At 30.3% G+C, this 11331-nt stretch overlaps 1 protein-coding gene across 1 annotated transcript in view; it reads left to right on the top strand.

Annotated features, from left to right (window-relative positions):
- Positions 1-11331, top strand: part of LOC105617995 (protein tincar) — a 38135-nt gene that overhangs the window by 1648 nt on the left and 25156 nt on the right. The window contains exons 2-3 of the mRNA XM_012199535.1: positions 585-809; positions 1495-1626. Coding sequence (XP_012054925.1) covers positions 585-809; positions 1495-1626 — 357 coding nt within the window. The remainder of the gene's footprint in view (positions 1-584; positions 810-1494; positions 1627-11331) is intronic.

Genomic DNA, 11331 nt, shown 5'->3' with positions numbered 1-11331 from the left:
GACGTAAGTACGAGTAAGTGTAGAGAGANNAGAGAGAGAGAGAGAGATTTAAGAGAATGTAAACGAATTAACATCCTGTTAAAAGGATGTTAATGTTGTGCTTCCTGATAATTCTTTAATCGACTATTTAAGAATAACGAATGATTTCCTTTTCTCCGATTATTGCTTTTCGTTTAATCATTTGCGATATCAAGACAACTGTTTAATTGCCCTATAAAGTGAGATTATCTTTTCTTCGAAAAAAAAACTTCTTTTATCATAATTAGATTGAGAAACAGAAGATAATCTCTAAGTTTATATTTTTTCACGAAAACAATCATAGTAATTGATACAATTTTGTAAATAAAAAAAAAGCTCAAAATAAGATTTTAAATAAAAATACAATTTTTAAATAAAAATAAGATTTTAAATAAAAATAATACCTTTTTAAAATAAGATTTTAAAAAGACAAACATTTTAAGTTTGACAAATTAATTCGTCAAATTTAAATTAATATATCAATATCAATTCACATGCTTCTTCTTAAATTAAGTATGTAAAACGTTATTCTTTCTAATGTGCGTGTTTTTGTATAATTCCTTTAGCTTACTTGTCATTACCATGGCCAGCGGACGCGCCACCTCCTAAAATTGAATTGTATGCCTGCCTGGTGCTAGCCGGCACCGGAGTTGTTCTACTTCCGGTGCTACTTGGTGCGGCGTTCTTGAAGCTCGGTAATCTGGCAAACGATGGAATAAAATTAGGCCGACATTTGAGCGCTTGTTCGCGCGACCCTCCATCTTCGCTTCTCACTAACAATCCTGATAATAGTAAGTAAACCATAATTTCAAAGTACAAAATAAATATTTCATATTTCACCAGTACAAAAAAGCGTATATGATATACTATAAAATTTGCAATTATTGTTAATGATATTGTGATTGTTGATATATTTAAGACATAAAATAATTAATAGCTGTCTTAACTTATTTTTATTCGAATTGAAGATGTTGATAAAATTTTTGTTGTTTTTAATCAGACTGTAAATAGGTATCTATCTTAAATTATTTTATATTTATATAGTATTTTATATTTATACATAATACTTTTATTTTGTTGTTATGTATTATATATTATTCAAATCAAATATATATGAAAATAGTGTTTAAAAAAAAGTAAATGTGCGATAAATCTTATATATAATACCATATTTAACATTATTATAATAATTTGAAAGTTTAAAAGGGAGATAACTTATTCAAAATTTAATAGATTTAATAATTTGATGCAAGTCTTTAAAATCTATTCGAAAATTTTTAGAAATTTTCCTTTACAGCAAAAAGTACAATCAAAGTACAATCTGTCATTTCTATCGTAATAACATAAAGAAAATTGAGTATAGGATAAAAACTAACATCTGTTTTACATTTTAATTCAAAAACGACTGATTGATCTTAATTACAATGTATAACTTCGAGAAAGACGTTGAGCAGGGTGATAACTACTCTTTTTTAGGTCTGGTGAATAATTTATGGAGACACGGTGGCCCTACGGCGACCTTCGTGCATCTTTGCACGGCCATGTGCTTCCTCCTACCCTCTCTGCTCATGGAAGCGAGACTAATACATGCTGGATTTCTGCCAAAAGGTAATATAAATGTCTCTGCATTGCTACTCGTTACACTTCTTCTACGCTTAAAAAGAAGACATATAATTTTTCTTTCAAAAAAATAAAATAATAAGAGTATAAAAGAAAAATATAAAATAAATAATTAATATTGTGTCAAGTTTTTATCATTTTTCATTCTATTAAAAACTATCAATGTTACGTGCAAGATCAAATATCCATGTAAGATAAAAAAAGATTTGAAGTTTCTTAAGCAAGAATTTCAAGAAAATTTATCCGAACGCAATCTTAAATTGTATTATGCTACTTTAAATTAGGAAAGTGCAAACTCATCACGCGCTTCTTTTTTCATCTCTTCTTGAAATTCTTTTTTGTCAAATATTTAGTCTTCTTTTAATGTTAGAAATTTACTTCAAAGTCTTGATATTAAAGACTTAGTTTTCTTTATGCCTTCAAAAATTAGATGTAATAAATAAATAAACTAAAATAATGCAACATAAAACAAATTAATTTTATGTTGCATTTAGCTAATAAGACATTCGCTTTTTTTTTAATACACGCATTTTATGAGCTTATTATTTGTAAGTTTCAAATGAAATATTTCTATCGTACTTTTTGTTAAAATACACTCTCGCGATTTCGAGTTTTGAACACGTTAATAAATAAGATAGCGATAAAAAAATGTAAATACTTTTTCAGATAATTTTTACATTTCACGATAAGATAGGTGACTTTGCCCATAAATCCAACTTCCTGTCAAACAGAGCAGTATACCACGCTTTCATTTCACTTTAAAAGCGCGGTTACCGCTCCCGGGCAATATTGAATGAGTAATAGTCGAGCTCAACGATGTCGACAGAAGCAGACGTACACTTTGACGTACCACGATTCCACGCTTGCTGAATTTTCACGGGGACAACGCGGCAGATATATAACGCGAAAGAAAACAATAAAATCCACGTGCGAGACCGAGCATCTTTCCGCGATCACTTTTCCGGGAGCTTCCCATTTCGCGTGCGCACCCTCGCTTGTGCAAACAATGGGATAAGAGGGTTCGGCGAGGGAAACGTACTACTGTTTGTTAATGCAGTACGCACTTGAAGTACTTTCGCTTTACTGATCTGCAAATGTCATTTGATATTTAAACTAAATGAAATCTCTAAATAAGACTGATACTTTGATAAATCTCATTATTTCAATGACAATAACATTGTTAGATAAATGCAAAAAAAAACTTTATATTTTATTGAAGTAATCTATTGCTATTTATATCATTTCTTCGTCTCAAGAAATTTTTACATTTTTCTGAGATATTATAAATTGCTTGATATTTATTTTTTAATTTGACTATTCAATTTTTATATTTTATCTTTTTCAACAAAAATTACTTCCAGATTGATCAAATAATTTTATACGCTTCCACGTTTGTGGCAAAGAAATGATAATAATTTATAGAGTCATAAAAAAAGAAATATAGTCATCTAAATATCCTAATACTTCTTAACTTTATTTTATTAAGCTGGTATCTCTCTTTCTCTCTCATAAAGTTTATATTAAATTTACCTTTTTAAGTTCTTCTTATACAGTAAATAATTTACAAATTGTTTGTTCATAACATTAATCGATGCGACGATACCCATCATCTCGCAAACTTCAAATTGTCCAGCAGATGATGGGCAACAGCTAATTTGGCGGATGTACGTTAATCTCATAAATTTTAGCTAATGTCCGACCGGCAGGTAATAATCTCCATAATTAAAGCGCCGCCGTAAAGTCACGTTCGTTCGAACAAATACAATGTCCGCGTCTGGCACAGGTTGTTATTACCAAAACTACTAAATACACTCGCCGCGAACATTGAAACGAAACAACCAGAACGTTTCGTCGGATGTACGCGCAGCTTAAAAATTGTACTATCCCGCAACATATTCGAAGTTTCCACGTCCTATTTACCGACAGGATAATACCAAGCCAGATATTCTCGGTTCCGGAAATATCATCAACCGCTGAGCAGAAGGAAAGTTTCTACACGGTTTCGCCCATCTCGTTGGCGAGCAATCGCGCCGACCTGAATAAATGCATTTCTACGTCGAAGGCTAAACTCGATAAACCGCGATTTACGACAAGATTCCTTGACGCATAAAATGAGAAATTTAATGAATATCTATACGCGCGCTTCGAGCTCCCATTTCTAACACATACATATGTGACATCGTGATGTTTCAGAGTTTTTATTGAAAGATGCAAATATTGAAACTGCTAATAGCGTAAACATTAATTGACACTATAAAGAATCGCATATTTAAGAGAACAGTTATGTTCAAGAGTTGAAATAATTTAAAAATAAGATGTTTAGGATTTTTTAAAGAAAATTATTTAAACGTTTTCTTTTAGAGAAGATTTTCCTCTTTAATGACATTAACAGTCAAATTTTTTCATTTTTATATCTATAAAATCTTATAAAAAAGTTACAAAGTTTTGTAGATCATTCATAAAGTTTATTACATTAATTTTACAGAAAAGCAAACTCTAGAGTGCTAATTATCTTATTAAATATCGAAAATAATAATTAACATTCAAAATGACTTTAATTTTGAGGCTTTAGAGGCGCACAAACAATAGCCATACATCTTTTTATGAATAAATTCTCGAGACAGTAAGACTAATAGTCTTTAGTTTATTAACCGATGAAAAGTTTTTAATGCAGAGTTTTCATTTAATCAAATGTAACTAATACCTTACTACCCAGATAATAAGATGACATTATTTAACATCAAAATAACATCAAATATAATGTCATCTTGTCTTTAATGTCATTTTAATCTGAAAATGACGATAAATAATGTCAACTTGTTACTTATTTCATAAACACAAAACTTTATGTGTTTAAACTTTTTTGTTACTCTGTACTGATTTTCGAAATTTATAATCCAAACATAGAATTTGTTTATATGAATAAAGTTATACATAGATAGCAGACAACAATATTATTGTTACATCATTGCCTTTTTAATCTTTTCATTGCGTGTGATCGTGCAATATATCACGTTAGAAGGAGAAATTTTCAAGCAGTAGTGACAGTTCCAGCTTTGCTAGCGATAACATACACGGTAGTAAACTCGTCGATGCATAGGCGAAAGTGTGCAGTGAATTATTATTCATCCCCATACGTCCCCTGAACTACATTACTTAGTCTGCACTATAAACCAAGCTCTTGCTTTCTTGACATGAAAATTATTCCAAGACACTATAGAAAATATCTTCTAAATTTATTTAGATGTAAAAAATGTGCAGCATATAGCGTCTGTTAAAAAAAGTATATATAGTTTAAGACTAATTAAAAGAAGGGGAGCCGAATTAATTTTAATCGTGGTTTTAATGTTAATAGCTAATGTATATTTCAAGTGATCAAATGATATTAATTTTTAAATAATTTAAAATATACATTAGCTATAAGGACCAGCTCATTAGCAATAATTACGAGCGCTTGTTTTTCACTTTTTATTAAATATATTAAATGTGTTCAGATATTTCAATACATTTAAATGCGTTTCTTTCAATTATTTAGGGACGAATAGCAGTCTTTTTTGTGTATAAATTACATATTACATTTTTTATTAATTTTAATTAATTTTTTATATAAATAAATTTTTTTTATATAAATGAGGAATTGTTGGATATTTTGAATAATACTTCCTAAACCTCCTTATTAAATTAATCATATCAATTTCTGTATGTTATTTATACACAATTATGAATATTTTTGCAATTGACATTAACGCATCTTGTACAATAAATGGATAGATTATGTATTTACAACATTTATTTTAAATTCTGTATTTATAAATATAGCAAAAGTGTTTTTGCAGCGCGACGTATCGACGAAACGAGTTTTCCATCGGATTGTTAATTAAATGCCCGGAAAATCAAGTTTAATCGCATTTCTACGTTCTCCAATCCCAAGCTGCGCACAGCCGATTTTGAAATATCGACGCAGACAGACAGTGTTTCGGACTTTAGCCACATTAATACGGGGAGTCAATATATGTGTATTACACGCGCGCGCGCGCACGTCGAAAGGTATCCGACGTAATGCACCACCGAAGCTTGCAAATAGGTATCATTCGCAGCGCGCATTAAGCTCGCTCGTAATTATGGTAAAGTGACGTATACAGTCTGCACCGACAGGACGTCGCTAGTAAACGCTTGTCCGTGCACATTCGCGACTGTTTCACTACACGCTTGCTAGGACTGAAAACTCGATTCGACTGAGAGCAACTGAGAGATACTTTCAGGTTTTTCTATCCAGTTCCGCCGCTTAATTACCGGCGATGTCTCATCCAGCGGAATTGTTCACAAAATTAAAATCTTTAACTCGGCGGAGACGGTTGTACAAACTGGTATTGTATGCTTTCCGTTCTCGACATCTGCAGCGGACTCTTTTTGCGAGCTAGGATTAATTATAGACTAAAACGCAAACGATGTCAAGTGACAAGAACATTTTTCATACTTTTATACTTTTCATTCTTTTTCTGCTCGCTCTCCGATGTGTAAATCTATGGTTGTCTCCTAGATAAATATTTTTAAATCAAACTTTCATCAGTGAATATTTTTTGTTTTTAAATTTCACCACTAGATTTTTATACTTTAAGTTTACTCTTTTGACAATATAAGAGTCTTTTTTTTATTTTTATATTTTTAATTTATCTTTTTCGATGATAGAGAATCTGAATTTTTTAAATAATTAAGTAACAAAGATAGACCAAAGCGAATCGGATCACACGGCGAATTGGATCAATATATATTTTGAAACAGTTAATCAATATTTGTCGTTAGTTTTATTATTTCTTTGTTTCAAACCAGCTGTTTTTGAAATAAAAAAGTAATAAAATTAATAACACATAATGGCTATCTCAAAATTTACATTGACCTGATTCACTCTGTGATCCAATTCGCCTCGGTCTATCTTAACAGGAAATTTTACACTTCCACGCTAATAAGAAAGAATTGTGTGTGACAATAATTTATAGAACCAGAAAAAGGTAACCATTTACCCAGGTAGAATACGAAGTCATAATTAAGTCACAGAACGTCATTTGATATCTAAAAATTGACTTATAAGTAACGAATGAGGTCATAATGATGTTCTCATGATTTCCTATTTGGGTAGTTAAATTCTATTTGTTTGAACATTTCCGATAATTTTATTTATCTCTCTCTTCCTCTTTTACACAGTTTATATTAAATTTAACTTTTTAAATTATTGCTTAGAATAATTTAAAATAATTTTATTGTTTATCGACAACATAGAAAATAACTTTGTCAACAATAGATAAATCTATTTAAAAATTACTTTCTTTTATCGTTTTATTATAAAATTATAAAAACATATTTTTTATTTGATTTTTTCTTACATAATGTCTAAAGACTATGTAATTTGTAAAATTATATTATTATTAAGATCCAAAATAATTACTTAGCTATGTTATATTCTAATCGGCTTTGAAAATATACACATAATTTATCACGATTCAATGTGCGGGTGTTAAAACACAACGGCTTTTCTGCGAAAAGCGTAAATTGCAACGGTTTGAAGAATAGCAAGACAAATTGCAGTGCTCCATTTAACCCCCGTAATTAATCGTACGTATATAACATCCAAAGAAATTCAATGCGAGAAATGCGAAAAGTTAGACACATAGATTACAAGTTTGTACTTTTCCTTGACAGTTGACGTGCATTAATCAAACGGTACAAATAATAATTACCGAGCACAAAAGAGTTCGTAAAATATGATTTAATGAAAAAAAAAAACAAATTGATAAATTATTAATCGATTCGAAATTTTTCTTTAGCTCTGGATTCGATTGAAAATCATTTTTTACATAATATTTGTAAAAAATATCTCTGCGAACGTATCCGTGAAATAAAGTTTCTTAAAATTTACGCAAAAAGTCAAATTTAATAATAAATGATATAGCGTCATCGTATCAGAAGATTGTCGGATGCGTCTCGTGGATGAGAATTTCGTTCACACCGGAATGAAGTTTTAAAATTTGGATGATTTAGAAGAACATCATAAATATATGTTACTGACAGAATGTGCACTTGAGCGCTGGCACTGCTAGCAAGTTCTTGTACAAGAAAACATGTGGAAAATATAGGAACATAGAAATAGAAGTTAAAGTAGAAAACTATGAGAACCTCTGGTCTGGCGCGATCAAAACTTTGGCCATCGCATGCGAGTGCGAGTTTGTACTAGTTTAATGCTCGTATTACGCAAGGCCATGTTTATGTTTACGGTAGTTTAACACGGGAAAAGCTCAGAGTGTCTCGACGAATCTTGTTCACGCCGCTCGGCATGTAATACATTGCATACATCGACTCTCCGCTCCAAGAAACTATCCCTTATCCGGTTTGTCTCCTCGCCGACGCCAGAATTAAATTCGTTGGGGATACGAATGCTCGTGCAATTCGCGCGCATACACTTATATTTTGCTAAATACGAAACGCGTAGCGCATATTGCGAACTTGGTTATTACTCGTCAAAGCAATCCGATTTATCAAGGTATGCGACTCCAAAGCTCTCAACGCAAAGTTGCACGTACGTGCTGCGAAACCATAAACTTCCAAAACATGCATTCATAGCTTTAGCATGTCTAGGATAAATATATTGAGTAGATGAAACTACAGCAAAAGCATGAATGCGGTTTCTCTAATGAAAATTGAACGAATAAAGTTAAACGGATAGATGTTTCTCAATTATAAATTATATTTTAATCAGATATTTTAAAAGATGCATTATTATCACAGTAATAGATACTTATATTAGAGTAACTCCGGTATTTGCGTCACGCGAGAAATTACATCGAACAGAAGTCAGAAAAAATGAAAAGAATCAGCACACAATTCTGTTATATATGCCTTTATATTATTAGGAAACATTGTGTTATGATGATTCAGTGTTTTACTAATAATAATGAAATTGTTGTCAATTGACCTGATTTGTTAATATAATAAATAACACAATCATTATATTATAAGCTACATAAAATGATTACTGCAGAGAGTGCAGATTTGGAGAAGGCTTAATGGTTATTTGATGTATAGAAAGATAATGAAGAATGGAGTTTAGCACAAAATAGAGAGATTCTTGAGTAAAAGAATTATTTTCGTGCTACTGAATAAAAAGTCATTTATGTGTTACAAAGCGCGTTTGTTGTGAATGAATTCAGGACCAATTAAAATTTAAGAGCAGTTATAAAGTCAAGAATACGTATTCAAGATAAGAATACATATTAAAAATCACGCACAGGCAATAATTTCAAAAGATTTATCATTTTTATCATTGTCTCATGATCATATCAAATAGCCACGAAAATACAATTATACATTATAGCTTTTTATCATATAAACGCGCGTTTTTCATGTTAGGTTCACGTCAAATACATTTCACATCCCTAAAATTACTAATTCACAGTTTGATGAGATATCGTTGTCGTTTCTTGCTTTTACGATTAAAGACAACATCTTGCTTTAGTAATTAATTCTATCGCGTGTCGTGCGGTTTACATTCGCTATCTCTGACACCCATAAAATACACTTAATAATTTACGAGTTACAAATAAACTATGAAAAAAGTTTTAACGAATTCTGATCGGATCACGAACTTTTTTATTGTCTATTTATAAAAAGAAAATGTAGATTTTAATAAAATTAGTTAAATGCAAAAACTAATATAGGGAAGAGATCTTTTTTAAATTAGACTTTTTTTTAAGTCAATTTAAATTTTATAACCGAAGAAAAAATAAAAAAACGATGTATTAAATATAAATTAAATATCTAGTATTCTCTTAAAAATAGATTTTGTATTAACAAGAATATACGATCATATCAGATAGTTAAAAACTTTCTTTACCTTCATTAAGTTACTCTATCTTAAATATAAGAGGCGACATTAAAAGTGATTAGCATTTCAGTTTGTTTCTTGCAAATAATATTTATTACTATTGCGTAATAATTGGTATTTTATTACTATTGCGTAAAAGTTATCCACGCCCCGAATAAATGCTTTTCACTTTCTGTAATTATGTAAATTTTCTAGTTTCATTCTCAGATAGTCGTTTTATACAGAATAATAGAACTTCTCACGAAAGCTCGAAAAGAAAGCCTTTAACTTTCGTAAAATCCCCCTAGCTAACGTTAAATGGGAAATGCATGCTTGTTCTTTTCAATCTGCATTATACTATGTGTAATAAACTCATCGTGCAACAGATTTGATACGTTAATTACGTTCTAAAGAACGCAATCACGAACGTAATTCTCTTTTTTATTCTTGATATTATTGCAAATATTGCTTCCATATTTGAATTTGCTCCTTAAAGAAATACTCAATCAATAAACTTGAAATATGCACATTTTTTGTTTAAATAGCAGCCAAGTAAATATCACATATACACCTATTAAAAGTATACATACTTTCTTTTTTTGTGCAATTCTGTTTTATTTGATATTTTTTATAATGCATTAAATATTTATCTACACAAATTATTGTTAGTACGATAATTGCGCAAATTCTAAATTAATTATACAGGATATTCTAAAATTTGCGATTCAAAATACTATAACAAGAATTAAATTCTCGAAAAAAATTAAATAAAAGTCAAAATTTACAAATAATTTTTTATTAAATTTTTAGAGAACATTCTTATTATATTGTAGTATTTTGAATCGTGAATTTTTTAATTACTCTGTTATACTTAATAAATAATATTAAGAAATAAAAATAAAAAGTTAAATTATATTAGAATATTATTCAATAAAAAGCATAAAATCGCAAGTTTGTATATACAAAAATAAAAATGTTTTTATTTTTGTATATACAAACTTGCGATTTTATTTTTTTAAATAGTCTTCCGTTCAGCTAATAATCCACATTTTCTTATTTAAAAAAATTGCAAATAAAGAAAATGAATGTATTTATTATTTTTTACATGAGCGTTGTGCAAGAAAAGAACAATAGTTATGTCTAAGCACGTTCGCAATGTGAATAGTACGCGGATTAAAGTCGACGCCGATCCTGCAGTAGTACAAGTCAACAATTCGTATGGTCTGTTTGCAACATGGAGCGAATTCGAGTGTCCGAACATGACACGAAATAGCTCTCGTTCATACTCGAAAAATAGGACGAGCGGCGCTTGAATCTGCTACACTTAAAGCATCGTACATATATTACACGATTATGATTCACAAACGAGTTTGATGAAAACAGCCTCTTCCTTTGAACTTGCCTGCGTCACTTGATGATGCAATACGAAGAGCCCGCATAATGAAATTGCTAATCGCGTAGTCTGCTAATCTGATGGCTGCCATAAACGTCGATGGTTAAAAGCGTCCCTTTAAATATTCAGCACTAAATCTCTATTGAAGATACAAAAATGCTGGACTGATCAGGTAATAAGATACGTTTGAAATTGATCTCCTAAATCGTACAATCAATTGAAAAGTCACGAAGATATATATATATATATATATATATATATATATATATAGTAGAGAGAGAGAGAGAGAGAGAGAGAGAGAGGAGGAGAGAGAGAGAGAGAGAGAGAGAGAGAGAGAGAGAGGAGGGAGGGGAGGGGTAGGGGTAGGTAGTACTTATTTATTTATTTACTTACTACTACTACTATATTATATATAGTAGTACGTAACGTTAACGTTAACGTTTAA

The sequence above is a fragment of the Atta cephalotes genome (assembly GCF_000143395.1).
Source record: "Atta cephalotes unplaced genomic scaffold scaffold00001, whole genome shotgun sequence".
Classification (NCBI taxonomy): domain Eukaryota; kingdom Metazoa; phylum Arthropoda; class Insecta; order Hymenoptera; family Formicidae; genus Atta; species Atta cephalotes.
The sequence above is the reverse complement of the archived record's forward strand: the minus strand, read 5'-3'. Positions and strand labels throughout refer to the sequence as shown.